The sequence below is a fragment of the Scleropages formosus genome, chromosome 4 (genome assembly GCF_900964775.1).
Source record: "Scleropages formosus chromosome 4, fSclFor1.1, whole genome shotgun sequence".
In the NCBI taxonomy this organism is placed as follows: Eukaryota; Metazoa; Chordata; class Actinopteri; order Osteoglossiformes; family Osteoglossidae; genus Scleropages; species Scleropages formosus.
The window spans coordinates 24,183,172-24,199,090 of record NC_041809.1 but is presented as its reverse complement, the minus strand read 5'-3'; the positions used below and the strand labels follow the sequence as shown (position 1 = coordinate 24,199,090).

The window sequence follows — 15,919 nt, the reverse complement described above, 5'->3', positions numbered from 1 at the left end:
AAATCAAATTCATCATGAGAAATTATGCTTAACATGTTCAAAACAAAAGCAGATTAAATAAATACCACAAAACAGTGTGGTTTTTAGAACCAAAGAGAACTCCCTGTACATAAACTGATCTATATAGCTCTTTACTGTGTGTCTGCCTCATAACAGAAGCTCCCTTAAAGTGGGCTGTTTACATAACCACAGCCTAGTAGTGAATCCGACTCACTGTGCTTGTCCTGAGTTGCATAATGGTGCAATCTACAAAACCCCTGAGAGACTAGCGCTACCCTCTTACCCTCAGTGAGTCAACCTGATGTCCTGGGATGACCTTACATCCGACTGGGACAGCCACACCTCCACACAGAGCAACTAGGATACGAGATATGAGAGAAGCTGAGACATGAGATATTAGAGAAGCTGCAGTAGACTGACATGCACTGTGGAGAAGGAGTAGTTTAATGCTGATTGGTTGTTTATTAACCACTCAACTCTCACCCCTCCAGTATGGGTCCTGCGAGGGAAAGACAGCACAGGACTCCAATTTCATACAGTGGTTAAAGTAACTGACTGGCAACCAATAGATTGCAGGATTAAATCTCAGTAAGGAAACCTTTGTTGTTCCTTTGAGAAAAGCAAAACTGCAAGCAGCATAAATCATTCAGACTTGCAAAGCCAGGTCCCCATACCTCAAAGTTAAATAATAAAGAACCAAATTAGCTCAGCAAAATACTGCTCATGTAGAGAAGTCTGGGCTAGTTTGGAAAAGAGTTTGTTTGAAAGTGAACTTGTTAACAGATAAAAAAAGTGGTATGCTTGAGAACAATAAAGCCCTTCATCATACACCAGTAAAAAAAAAAAAAAAAAAGGTTGAGACAATGAGGCGGCCCTCGACGAGCCCATGAAGCAAAGCGGATTAAACAATGTGGTCAGGATAAGCTGAAACTGGGCAGGGCAAGGTGGTTGAGTGATAGAACTAGTCATAAGGTTAAAGTTAGAAGGTGGGATATGTCACGCTTCACTGTCATGTGAACAAGAGAAAGGACACTTAATCTTGATCTCTTAAACCCTGCATGTAAAGAGCCCAAGTGCTGTCAAGGCTGTTATGCAATGTCTTAAATGAATAGGACTTTCTTCTGCATATTACCATGTATTTACCTGACACTGTACATATTTCTGCTCTGCACTGCTGTCTTTGTTGTTTCTCAGACATCTTGTATTTCTCCCAACTTCCCCCTTTCGCTCTTCAACTGTGCTTCATGTCTGACAATGAGATTTCTTATTGGGATTTTTCTAGAAGTCTTTCGAGAAAGTTTAGTGCATTCCACATTCCAACTCAGGCAACATATTTTACCACTCTCAGTGTCACTAAACATGCCACTGTAAAGACTGACTTCAACATGATCACAGAAGTAATGTGCAAATGCCATGAGCAGTGGCAAGTAATTAGTTTAAGCTCTTTGGCAACAACCTCATGTTGTAATTTTAGGAGCAGCACATCAGGTTCTCTTGAAAAAGAACAAAGCTTCTTTCCGTGCAAACAGCTTGCAAATGTGACCCATCACCCCCAAGTGCCGGCTCATCTGTTTGGAGACACGGGGGGAGAGTGTCTGCGGAACAAGGAAAACGGTAATTAGCATTCCACTTTGAACGCAGAGCCCTTGCAGGCCATGTCACGCTGCATCAGTGGGACCATTAAATGAGGGGTGTTTTGGTTTTCTGATCATGGCTTGTGTACAGCAGTAATGTAGTTGACTTCAACTTGCATTAAAGTTCTACAAAACTGGTGTTATGCAGCTTTAAAATATTTGAACATTGTCTGTGAAAGAAGACTGGTACTTGTATGGCACAGTCCATCCTGAATTAAAAATCATAGAGGTGTTTAAATAAAGAAGAGAAAAAAAGGGGGAAGCAAGAGGGAGGTTTAATTTAAGTATATTCATGGGTGTGGTATGTATGGGAATACTTGTGTGTGACAACCACAGTAAAAGGAAAGATCTGCTTCCTACTCATCCACCTTAGATGCATCAGTACTTGTGTAATTGAGCTTAAAGCCTACTGTGCATCTAAAACAAGGTCTTTTTGCCTTAGTCCAAAGAATACCCATTCCTGAAAACAGTGCGAACATCAAAATTTTGGATACTAAAAGCCTATTTCCCATTATTTTAAATGGGCAAAAATAATGTTCCCAGTCCATTCAAAAACCACATATAGATTTTCCCAAATATCAAAAGAACACTTTAAAACAGCTAATTTCAGAACAATATAAAGACCTTGCATTTACACACTTACCAATCCAAGGAATTTCCCATCTCCACAGGATGAGCAGTAAACCAAGCAGGGATCCATTATTTTATTTTTATTGTGAACATCTTTATAAAACTGTCCACTGTTACTAAAATGCACACACATAATGAGAAAAACCATGAGCTAAACTTTTCCTGGTAATTGCTCTGCTGTCTCTACAAATATTCAATTAAATAACACATCCAATATGGCTGACTAGACATTCCTGTGGAATTTCATACATTCCCCATACTGCTCCATTCACAAAGCAACACTCTCACATTCCTAACACACCAACAGACAGAAAGATGTGAAAGCGAACATGCCAATCACAGTACACCAATACACTTCTGCTTCACTCGGGTGATGCATGACTTTAAATTTTTTTGGATAAATTTTGTTATACTGACCGAAAACTAAAACCTGGGTATCAAAAACCAAGAGCAATTATACAAAAAATTTCAGATCAAGAAAACGTATGAATTGAGGGATGTCAGTATCAATGAAAAACACTTGACCACTCCCAGTCACACAGTTGTCATATTATCTTTATGTGTCATCACAAACTGCTTCAGGCTAAAAGAAACCACAGCATGACAAGGCTAAATGGCAATTAAATGGGACATCAGTATCTAGTTCCCAACTTCTGTCAAACAGGGTTACACTACCAGGGCCACACAAGCAGATCTAGACTTCAACTTATGCAGACATGGAGCTCAGAAAATGGTTACTTCACACACACACACTGTCTGAAACCACTTGTCCCAAGCAGGGTCGTGGAAACCGGAGCCTAACCCGGCAACACAGGGCGCAAGGCTGGAGGGGGAGGGGACACACCCAGGACGGGATGCCAGTCTGCTGCAAGGTACCCCAAGCGGGACTCAAACCCCAGACCCACCAGACAGCAGGCCCTGGCCAAACCCGCTGTGCCACCGTGCCCCCTGCACAGCTATGTCAATTAACCAATTATTTTTACCCATAAACACAGCACATATAGTAAACATTCTGTGCTGAACCTTGGAGGCGTCAAGATATCCTACTGACAGCAGCAGCCTTACAGCAATTGTCACCAAAAAAAAAAAAAAAAAAACTGTTAAAAGAAATGTGGTCAGATGCATGTTTGTTTTGACAGTCACCATTGACTCATAGTGGTGATAGCATTTGGAAACACTTGTAAAATACTATTACTAAACCATCATTTGCTCAAAGGAGACTGGATGGCTGCAGACAGAAACTCCATTCAGAGTCAGCAGAGCAAACATGCTAAGATCAAGACCAGGTGTGATAAGAGGATCACAGTCTCCCAGGATTGCCCCTGCCCCCACCGCCCTACTCTCAGCACAAACTTTTACACTTTCACTTGATCCAGGTATTGGATGCTTCCAGAGCAGTAAAGGCATTAGCTGATAACCTTATCTCAAGCAAGGCAAGAAACAGAGCATGGGTGTGAAAGAAATGTGTAATAAATATTGATATTCAAGATGGAAATGTTCCTGTACACTGGTGCACAAAGAAATTTAAGTCAGGAATTGTAAAAGATGAAATACACCTTTTGCAGAATGAATTTATGATCTTTGTCATCAGTCTTAAAAAATGCAGATTATATATGTTTTCAGGGAAACCATGGGTATTGATTCTATTTTTTGGATGCAAGTTCAGACACAAAATGCTGACCAAGGGCACTGAACTAAATAAGGCCATATGCTGAGCCTGTTGTTCCTGGTCCAGCTCACATACACTGGATGGCAGGCATGCCTGCAGTGTGTTAATGAAATGGGCAGTAAATGTCCATGAAAATGAGTATGAGCCCTGGAGATATGGGGGGTTGGTTTAGGGCACTTTGGGTCAGAGAGCAGCAACTAACAAGCCAAAAGAAATCAGCTACAAATCCAACTCACATATAAACACATATATACACATATAAACCATGTTCAGGGAAAAAAAAAAAAATTGTTGGATTCCAGCCAACAGACCAGGTGAAGCCAATCTGAATGCAGAAGATGAATGTCATGTAAACTTTGTTCAGTAATTTTAAATATTGAGTTGCATTCTATATTCTTCCCTTAATAATAGATATTACTTTGTCACATCTTTACATTCTTGGGTGCAGTGTCAGTAGAGAGCACTGTTTAGAGGACAGCAGCTGAGAGCAACCAAGGCAGCTTGGCCAGACGCCCTTTTGCTCTTGTCCTGAAGCCCAGCATAATGGCGACTCAAGAGTCCCTCTCCCTCCATTTACATCCCTCTGTGACATCACTGCAGCACAGCTCATCTGCAGAGGTGGTTGCTACAGCAACCATATTGCTATAGAAACCAGCAAAGGAAATGGAAGCAAAAAAAAATATATCAAGAGTCATATCAAAATTACAAGGCGACAAGACAGGAGTGCTGGCTATAAATAGCTCACATGCTTCTAAGGAAAAGTAAAAATATCTCTTGGCAGCAAAGATTTATTTTGAGGCTCTACCTAGACAATTTTCAGAAAAAATCCAGCTGTTTTAAATTATAACAATTTACCAGTGTACACTGTGTCCTCGTAAATAATTTTTTTCTTAATTGTTTTTTTAACATTTATACAGAGGGATATTATATATTAATGCATTCATTAAGCCCTTTTTCAACAGAATAAGAGAAGAGCCTGTCAGTTCAAGAAATGCACATCATTGCTGATTCAAAGATGTGGTTTGAAGACCTATCAATTTCAGCCAGTCAGTTCTTTTTTACCATTTTGTCTCTTTCCTCATTTTCCGATTTCTGCCATTAATATTGGCTGGATTTCTATCTGAAAAAAATTACTTGCTGAGCATCACAAGGGAATTTGGACCAAACCATGATCCACTCTTCTGACCTAACCCAGTGTATCTGAGCTACAGGGGTTTCTTCAAAAGGCCCAGAAACCTACTTTTATTTCCTAAAGAGGCTCGCATCGCCGTCTGGAGCTAACATGTTTAACCTGTTTCTCTGTGTGCAACTTTCATGGGGAGTACTAACAGCTTATTAACAGATAGCAAATGTTATTGGAAGAATTCTTCTGTATTGCTGCTTGTCATCATGGAAAAAAAAAAAATTATGCTAGAAACACAGACCCAAAAGCCAGGTCTGTCTTTTCATTTCTAACTCTCCAATTGCACCTAGTTCTTAACTTAGTGTCTTATTTTACTTCCTCCCTTTTTTTGGACTCCTCAGGCTCTTCTCAATTTCAACTGCCAGTCTTCCTGAACCTCATTAGGTTTCTTTTAATCATCCTCTTTTTTTATTTTCTTTGTATTTGCTTCTAAATAAGGCTTTCTCCGAACTATTTACTTGAATTATCAGTCTCCCTCTCTCCACCTGTTTGTTTCCTTCTCTCTCCTTGTAAATCTCTTGCATATCTCTCTGACAATAGGCATAAAGCACTAATTCTGACCAAATTACAAGGACATGGTTAATCAGACTGGGCTGTAGACCTGCTCTTCTTTGCTGTAGGTGCTCTAGCCAATGTCACAGCCAATGACCAGAAGTAAAAATAACAGCAGCTAGAAAAACTTACTTAAGCCTCTTCAGTGTTTAGAAGGAGTGGAGTGAAAAATAATACTACAGAAAGTTAAATTAGTTCCTAATTGAGCTGTATCTTGAAATATGACATTTAAAGCAGTATTGCAATGTAATGCATTGTAACTGCTCCAAAAATGAAATCGGAGCCATGCCAGCTCGGTGCCAAGTTCCCTGAGTGCAACATTGGAGGGCTTTAACTTAATCTGAGCTCTAAGATGATTACTTAAATAAGGACAAACACATGCTTCAGTGGGTGAACATTTAATATTGACCCAATTTTTCATTTTATTAAAATGTATTCCTCACAGTGATTTCCTCTCTGCTTGTAAAAAGAGGCTGTCCACTCCCACTTAAGAGGGAGTCTGAGGTTTTAACAGTTTTGTCACTTGGTAATGACGACATAAAAAGGGTGAAATGACTGCAGACACCAATAATGCATACTGTTCAAATATTGTTAAGAATTCAAACTGTATACCTTAAACTTTAAGGCTTAAAGAGCTGCCTTCAGCATTAAGCGTGCAGACATCTCAGTGTCTAATAGCTATTATCTGACCTACTTACACCTCCGCTATATCAGAAGTTAAAATGGTAGTCAGCTGAGGCAGCTTCTAAAGGATGTCATTGGAACAAGCAGAAGCAGCCTGAAAGTCTGTGACTGTAGTCAGAAGGTGGAGCTGACAAATGTCTGGGATTTGTGCTTCCATTACTTTTCCAATGACACTGCAAATCTGGGGACCAATAATGGCTAGGTGACCTGCGAATCATGAAGAATGCTGAAATGAGTGGATTGCGCATGTTGAAAAAGGAGGTTAGGGACTCTTACATCACTACTGTGCAGCCTGACGTCCACTTGAGAACACCCTGACCTGCTTTCTAGGTAGTGGGGGTGCAGTCAGCATTGAAGACTGCAGCTTTGCTGCAGTGAGCCTGGGGAGCTCACATCTTTCGTCGTACCCGTGGGAAATGTTTTTGACATGCACAAATGTCCACCTGAGTCACGTCCCTTTGGTTTAACACCGGACCCTGATAGCCTATATCCATAGCGTCCAAAATATCACTGACTGGAAGCATAGATGGGAGAGATGGATGAGGAAATTTTTGTGTGTTCCTGAGAGACAGAGACACATTCACACAGGTTAACCATAGAGGCGAGCTGCAAAGACGTGGGTGGAGAACCAGCGAGGGAAAATAAAACTTGCAGCTATTTCTGACTCCTCTTTGTAGAAGCTGCAGATATAGAAACTACGTGGGCACACTCAGTTTTTCATTCATACCCCTCTCCCTTCCTTCCATCATCACGAATCACATTACATCCCTCAAATCTCACTTTGACCCATGAAAGGTGGAGGAGTCCAGAAGGCTTGTATCTATGAGTGTGAAGTTTTAAACTGCTAATATCTAACAATATATAGTTACATCAGTAAGCCCGTAAATGAAATGTGAAAATTAGTCTGTCACAGCTTTGCATGAACTGTTTCACATTTTGTACCATTTCAATTTTACCTCTGCATATTGAACATATAACTGATGATCTCTGAAATTACTATGTAACTGTAGAATTGCAACAGTAATAATGTATAAAAAGAGACAGAAAAATGTTAACAACTGTGTTAAAGTGACACAGTGTGTTTGGCTTATGGTAGGTGAAAAAATAACAAATGGAACTTCAGCCAGGAAAGGAGTCCTTTCTGAGTGTTCCCTGCATCTGGTACACAAATAGAAACAGCGTAGGTCCGGCCTCAATGTCTCATTCATTCCTCACGCCCTTGTTCTCTCACACCTCCTCCTTCTCTCCTTTGTCTTCTCCTGTCTGTATAGGAGGTGCGTTAAACAACTCAACCATCTTGCCTTTCAGTTCCCCACACGTAATCACAAGGTGGACATAGACCTCACCATCTTATATATCATTTCATACAGATTTACTTTGGTAGAGAAAAAAAAAAAAAAAAAAAAAAAAAAAAAACAAATCCACAAATTCTAAGGGCTTGTTGAGTAAACGAAAGGAGGAAGGAAAAAAAAAAAAAAAAGTGATTTTTCTCTTCTTGGACTAATGAACGTTATGTCGCAGTAACAAGACTGTCCACAGACAAAGTATGTGTTCATAGTCATGTGAGATGTTCCATTTGACTATCAATTAGCACATGAAGCTCAATTTAAAGCTTTACTATATCACTCTGACAGTCAGTAATTCTCTTCCATAACCAGAAGCAGTGACACACTTCCTGTTCAGTTCTCAGCTTCTAAAGTGTCTGAAGTATTTCCCTACACATCTTGACCTTCAACACTGGCCTTCACACACCATGGTTGGTAATGCCCTCCTACCATTAATAGCCTGGCAGTAACAGAGGGCCAGAGGAGTTATTGTGCAACATACTGTAAATTCAATGGGATGATGCACAACATTTTCTGGCAGTAACAACTTTGGTATATCTGGAAATCAATGCTCACTGGCTGATGTCCTGCATAAATTAATTGGTTTAATTGTCTTTACCATGAGAGCACAACTCAGCAGAGGTAACACCTTCACTGCCACATGTACCACCACCATGTGGAATCACTGCGATTACAGGATTGCTATTATCTCGTTTTGTTGTTCTGTTTCCCCACTAGCCAACATGAAAAGCTTCTCATATTCTTGGAATCAAAGAAAAATTTTCCAGTTAAGGGTCTCCTGCACTGAAAAAGCAGAAAGTACCTGTCATACTCCTCACAGCTGTTAAACTGTGAGGCCAATTCAAAGATTTAAACAGGTGACAGAGAGCTCTGGAGACCAGTCTGTCTCCACAGCAACATTCTGGCCAGTTCCTCTCTGTCAGTGGGGCCAGATGGGTTGTGAGGCCAGATGAATCTTTGATTTATGCAGACCAAGGAGACCATGGATCAGCAGATGCAAATAAACTCATTGGGGATTTCAGGGCTGTGTATATCTCAGGACTTGGAAGATTGCATGTGGGAAAGCTGCAGCCAACAGACAATGAGCAATGACTTCACGGTTAGACTGTTCTATTAGACATAAATTTATATTAACAAAATACTACTCAATTACTCCGGGGGTGTGGTGGTGCAGCGGGTTGGACTGGGTCCTGCTCTCCGGTGGGTCTGGGGTTCGAGTCCTGCTTGGGGTGTCTTGCATTGGGCTGGCGTCCCGTCCTGGATGTGTCCCCTCCCCCTCCTGGCCTTACGCCCTGTGTTAGGCTCTGGCTCCCCGCATGGGACAAGCGTGTGCATGTGCGGTGGCACAGTGGGTTGGACTGGGTCCTACTCTCCTGTGGGTCTGGGGTTTGAGTCCCACTTGGGGTGCCTTGCGACGGACTGGCATTCTTTCCTGGGTGTGTCCCCTCCCCCTCCAGCCTTTCGCCCTGTGTTGCTGGATTAGGCTACGGCTCCCCGCGACCCCATATGGGACAAACGGTTTCAGGTGTGTGTGTGCTTAATTACACTGTTTGCTGTATTATTGCCTAAGAGTGTTTGCAAAAAACCTAAGCCATGATAAGGGTTGATTTAAAAAATTAATAAAAACATCCTTCTAATTCAGTATCCTTTTTTGCATCAAGAACCTGGTTGAATTCTTTGAATATGAATTGATTTTGCAGAAGCATTTCATCAGATTTCCATAACAATTTTTTTTGTAGCAATACTCATGTATTTTAATCTCAACAGATGCAGACAAGATTTGCATGTACTGAAATGGGTCAGTGAAAAGAGGAATTAAACTGACAAAGAGGAGGCACTGCATTGAAGGCTCTTTTCCACTCACCTGCTTTCCATCAAGGGTGTAAAGCTTCTTGACAACCCCAGAGTCAAGCTTGATGGCATCAGTGATGTCAGTGAGCACCTGCTCAAAGGAGTGGGCTGTCTTCTTGTTGAGTAGGATGCGCACAGCCCTACGGGGCTTGACCCCGCTGCGGACAATGGTCACCAGCTTGGGTCGGATGAAGTCCCTGTTCTCCCGGATTTCCGGGGCATTGGCTTTAAAACTAGCTAGGGAGGGGGGTCCACGGGTGGATGAGGAAGTCTTCACATTTACCGACCAGTTGGGGTTCACATTCTTGGTGTAGTCTAGCTTCTTGAAGGGTTCTATGGAACTGCACACATAGCTCTCACCTTAAGACGAATGGAGACAAAGACAAAGTGAGCCATCCCCAGGAATGATATGAAGGCCATGGCGTGACTGTGTCCAAAAACATAATACACTTTTGTGCAAAGTAGTCTTCACAGATTAAATGTGTACACCTCCAGTGAAATTTAAATATGTCCTTTGGTCATAAGCATAATTTCTTAAGCACTGTGCCACCCATTAAACTTGATATACACCAGTCATGTTTCCATCATTGTAAAAATTAAGAAAATTTGAGAAATACTACAGTGTAGTAATAGGCAGACATTAGCCACTAGATCTAATGTTTAAACTGATACATAATAAATGCCACTCAAATGGTATTAGTATTAGCCTGTACTAGAAAACATTCTGAGTATGTTCACAAAGGAACAGCCCTAACTGAAGAACAGTCTATTTGAAATTTTCAAATACTCTTTGCTGAACAGCTTATTAATAACTGGCCCACATTGCCAGTACTCATTGATGATATTGCAGCAGCTGATTAACATGACCCAATGGTACTGAACATGCTGAAATGATGCCCAGACAAAGATTACATAAGCAATTGCTCTATAAAGGTTAAATGTAGATACTTCATTGATGAAATGGCCTAATTTCCACTATCTTTGTTATAAATCAGTAGTGTTGGCCTGTTCAGATCACCTGCTCTACCAAGACAGTATGATGCACTCATAAACATGGTATTATTTAAGTATTTGTTTGTTAAAGCTGACATTACTATCCACAGAAAATCTCACTTTAAGTGGTACACCTTGACCTTTTTCCCCCCAAAGAGAGGGGAAGAGGAAAAAAAAAAAAAAAAAAAAAACTTCAGCACACATTTGACCACTTACACTTTAACACAGCTAGTTAATTACTGAAGCCATTCAGACTAAAGACCTTGTTCAAGGGTAAAACAGTAGGGTGTCACCTGGGATCTAAGGAGACACAATCACTTACTTACTCACATTCCCTTGCATTTGTATAGAACATACCTGTACATACATACAATGTCTAGGGACTATTTTTGTATATTGGGTACTTTATATTTTTTTTATCCTTCATTCACATATTCTATCTTCTCATCTGCCTTGTCACTGTCATTCTGTCTGTGCTGTGGAAGTTTCTGTCACCAAGTCAAATTCCTTGTATGTGTGAACATACTTGGCAATAAAGCTCATTCTGATTTTGATTTATCACAAGTTACTCAACCTGCTTGCCTTAAACTTATGACTTTCACTGTGTGCCAGTTTCGGTCTAGCCACTGTGTGGGGGAGAGTTTTTTTTTTTTTTATTATACGTGAGTCAGAGACTTTCTTGCTGTGGCACGAAGTTTGCCCACCCGGCAGTCTTGTAAATTATTATGTCCAACTGCGTCCATCAGACCGAGCTTTCGTACTCATCCTGCCAACACGGCCGCCTCCACCTGGACACACTCCTGCCCGCCTACAGGGTGACACAGCGTGCCGTGTTGCACACAACCTCACGAAATAAACTACATCCTCTGCTTTCTACTGGAATCCTCCCTGCCCGCAACCTTTTCAATACGACAAACGGTAGGCTATGGGACAAGTTGGGCGTCTGGAAACATGTCAGCAGTTCTACAACAGGAGGTCATCCCTTGTTTCTGTTAAAATAAATATTCTACCATTATTTTCCCCACTACTGCACTTCTACACTCTAAGCTAACATCCTTGTGGCATACAACATGTCTTCACTTAGTATATATAAAATTCATGTTAAATTATACCATACTTCTGCCCTCTTCCAATTTGGATGGCTCATACCGAATGAGCATTTGTCAAGCGCTTAAGTTGAGGTGAAAAATATTATTTTTTTTGTAACCTTCCATCTTCGGGATATTTTGTGCGATTTGCGTTGGTAAAAAAAAAAAAAACCCAACAGTATATGTGAATTAATATAAGCAATGATAAAACAACAACAGACTGGTGAGGTATTCACAAGGTGGGGGATGTGACCTTCCGTTGTTCAAGTAAGCCAAATAGAGCAGTTCTAGTTGTGTGTGACTCCAGAGTCTTATTGGTGGTATTTGAGGAGTTGTTTAGACAAGCTGTTATGTTACTGAGTTGCTAGAGGAATAATGTTCCCAAAATCTCTCTCACACACAGAGAAAGTGTTTCCACGAATTTCTCTCCACAGATTCCAATGAAACATGATGGAGTCGTTCAGAGGGCAACTGGGGTCGTGAAGCGAAGTGATGAGCGCTCGACAAACTGATTTTTTTGGGGAATGTTTACATGATTAGTCAGTGTCAGCCCGTCCGTCTCGGATAAACTAGTCCACTTCATAGGGAAATACATGTTCTAACAAAGACCCGCGCAGCCGCTTACCTTCCACCAGCTGCTCGATGCTCGTTATCTTCTTACCCCCGTCGGCGGCGTATATGGCGCGCACCCCCTGTGGCAAGTTCACGTTGTCGGAGAGCGCGCGCGTGAGGTCGGCGAGCAGCGCGTCGAAGGAGCGGAAGCGATCCTGCGACACGGCGTACGCAATGCCGTTGAAGTAGCGGTCCCCGTTGCGGTAGAAGCGCACCTTCTTGGCCTTCTTCTCGGAGCTGAGCGTCTTGAGGGTGCGCGCGCGGTACAGGCTGCAGTGCGCGCTGTGGGACGGGCTCGGCAGCCCGTTGGCCCGCGCGCTCCCGCCGCTCGCGCCGCTCCCGCCGCCGCGGTGCCTCTGCGCCTTGTCCCGCTCGTCGAAATGCTCCTGCTCCATGTCCGGCGTGGGAGGACGACGGCTGTGCGTCCGTGTCAAGACTCTTGAGGATGAAGGAGAAGGAAACAGAGAGAGACAGTTCGCCGGCGGCGTCGTGTGACTGCACGGCGTGCGGAGGAAAAGCCGGGGCTCACCCGCCGGGTGAGTGAGTGAGTGGAGAGAAAAGAGTTAAAACCGGCGACGCTGCCTGCTCTGGTTGTGGTTGCAGACTTCGGACTCGGGTTAGTGAAGCCTTCACTGAAGGTTCCTTCGCCGAGCGCAGCCTCTAAATAACTTGGTAATAAGAGATTAGACGGCTGTGCCCCCTGTAAGCCCGCTCGTAGACGACGTGTCGTGTCCCGCGTCGATCACGTTGTTGGACGGGAAGCTCCGGTCACGAGCAACCCGTCGCGTCTCGAGACAGCAGCAGGTGCGCAAACATTCAGCAGAATTTCAAATTTTACTATCAGTATTTAAAATGCGTCAGGCACGTTCATTTACTGGACTAGTCTGAGCTCGGTTTCAATCAGCCCCGCTGCTCAGAAACATAAGAGAAGATACTACAACTTGACGGGTTCCGCAGTTAGTTTTAAGAACTGGTGATAGACACTACAAAATATTTAACCCTTGCTTTCGCGCGGGACATGATGATGGGGTCCATGGACAGAACGCCACACTGCCCAGACGGACCAAGTGTCATTTTCTGTACTGTTCACGCGAACAGCTGCAGTTTACCGTGTTTACTGGCGTTTTAGTGTGCACGATCGACGTACCTGTGCTGTGTTTAACGTCTGCTGTCTTCTTACCACCTTCCCGCGGCGCCCGATTGATTCGGCGAGCCGAGCGGTCCAAGTTTCCCGATGAATGAGTATGAAGCGCTGAGATGCTCAGTTGTCGTGTGTCTGCGCTCCCCTTCGGACGGACTGACTGAGGAGGCGGGATGGTGGTCGATCTCCTCCTCGAGTCCTGACTGCGCTGTTATTCACACTGGCCCGTCCCTCCCTGAAATACCCCTGTAATAACCCGCTCTGCCGGAGTCGGACCCTCCCAGCGCCCCCCGAGGTCCGCGCTGGACGAACACGTTCGAAAATTCTCTCTCTGCGCCGCGTCTGCACCACGACGGCGCTCCAGCTGCAGTGTCTCGTGAGGAAGGGATGCAGAATTTACCGTCTGGCGTAAAACAAGAATCCAGTGTGGCGTAACAGTTTGTCAGGTATTGTCAGGAACGAAAATATTAGCGTTGGTTGCTGCTCGGAGTCGCACACAAAAATCGAGGCTATTGCCAAGAATAGTATTGGGCTCGTGACTCGTCCCCCCGACCTGTCTTTAAGTCTGTGTATTAAATAACTCAAATTCTCATTCGGACTTGTGCCAGTATGAAACGAACTAAACGTAGCCGTAACCCATAATTTTCAAACCGGAAGTCTGGAACTTTTATATAGACCGCGGGACAGTGTCGGGTCGTCACGCATGCCGCACGCGCGCTCAGCTGCGTCCCGCTTGTGACGTCAACCTTGGACGGGCGAGCGGCCCCGCGAGGAAAAATCGGCTACGGAACCTCAAAGATGGCACTTATTACCAGATGCTGTGACTCAGGAGAGCTAAGAAGTTAAGTCGTGGCTGGCATGACATCTAGGCCTTTGTTGGTATGAATTTATTCAAAATATTTTAATAGTCAGTGAATCAAGTGGTCAGGGCATATGCCAAGCAGGTTCCAGCCCTTATGAAAGGTTAATCAAATCATGTCTGCACCAGTCCATGGGCTGTTAGGGTTAGAGTTCTAGAAAAGGGGTCTTCAGCATGCAGCCTAACAGCTTCACGCAGCCAGCCTCTTCATATAATGTGGCCCATTTGTAAAATTATTAATATATACTACACCAAATACTGGGTGCGGTGGCGCAGTGGGTTGGTCCTGGTCCTGCTCTTCGGTGGGTTTGGGGTTCGAGTCCCGCTTGGGGTGCCTTGCGACAGACTGGCGTCCCATCCTGGGTGTGTCCCCTCCCCCTCCGGCCTTACGCCCTGAGTTGCCGGGTTAGGCTCTGGTTCCCGTGTCCTATATGGGGTGAGTGGTTCGGACGGACACCAAATACTGTAAAATCCATTGAATCACATGATAATACACACAAACACACATTTGCTGAAGCCACTTGTCCCAAGTGGGGTCATGGCAAGCCGGAGCCTAACCCGGCAACGCAGGGCATAAGGCCGGAGGGGGAGGGGACACACTCAGGACAGGATGCCTGTCCGTCACAAGACACCCAAAGTGGGACTCGAACCCCAGACCCACCAGAGAGCAGGACCCAGCCAAACCTGCTGCGCCCCCTTTACCTTTAGCTGTTGAAAATTCAGTACATTACAAGCGCAGCCCTCGCACTATTACACTTAAACATGAACCTTTATGTACAGCACCTTATTGGAGGGGTCAGAAACCTTGGTTCTCAAAAAGCACAGTGTATAACAGTGGCGTGACAACTTGTCTGTTATTGGGGTACCAAAAATATTAGCAACAGTATTCAGTGGAGTTATGAATATATAACTGGAGGCTAATCAGGCTTGCTTGAACACTGACAGCATCTCGTAATCCAAATCCTGAAGACACTTTCAAACTAGATGAAAAATTATTTGTTGGACCATTCCAGAAATATATTTTTACATACAACATACTGTACCTGCATCCCATATTCTACACTGAAGTAGAAAAGTAAAGTAGGTCTGCAGAGTACAGATGGTCAGTCATTTTCTAGCTCGGACTGTAGCTTCTTTGCACCAGACCTGCTGTCCAGCTTTCCTTACTGAAAACTTGTGGGGACCCTCTAGACTACCTGTTGTGCCTCCAGCCAGCAGTCAGGAAGAGCACAGTTTTCTTGGCCCATTAAAATCTCCAACAAGGTCACTGACAAACCTATTGAGAGACCAGAGACAGACAGCCCATACACTATAGAAATGTCGTGTAAGAGCCAATTCAGCTGGTCCACAAAATTTGGGCTGCTTTATGAGTTCCTGACCAATAACCATTATAAACAAGTGATTATTTCTAAAGGGCTTCTATATAAATGGCTGTTTATTCTGGGAAGATACCAGATGCACTGACTTTTTATGAATGAGAACATCCTCATGCATTTTGAACTTTTCATTCATAATTGAGATCCTGGGCCATGTGACCTGAAAAGTAACAATTAAAGGTGCAAAATTAGTTGAGTGACATTATGAAGATTAGATCCTAAATTCAGCAGCAGTGACTCATTGGTTAATTTGGACAGGTAACTTTCTTCAGAAAGGATTAGTCAGATTTACATAGAATAA

The 15,919-nt window shown here is 43.3% G+C and overlaps 1 protein-coding gene across 2 annotated transcripts in view; it reads right to left on the bottom strand.

Annotated features, from left to right (window-relative positions):
* The window catches only part of dclk1a (doublecortin-like kinase 1a), a 57,647-nt gene extending 43,610 nt beyond the window's left edge, over positions 1-14,037 (bottom strand). For both annotated transcript variants that reach the window (XM_029251346.1, XM_029251347.1), the window contains exons 1-3: positions 13,390-14,037; positions 12,256-12,680; positions 9,563-9,909 (exon numbers count right to left, since the gene is read on the bottom strand). In XM_029251346.1, the coding sequence (XP_029107179.1) occupies positions 9,563-9,909; positions 12,256-12,637 (729 nt within the window). In that variant the 5' untranslated portion in view covers positions 12,638-12,680; positions 13,390-14,037. The remainder of the gene's footprint in view (positions 1-9,562; positions 9,910-12,255; positions 12,681-13,389) is intronic.
* Between the last annotated feature and the right edge of the window lie 1,882 nt (positions 14,038-15,919).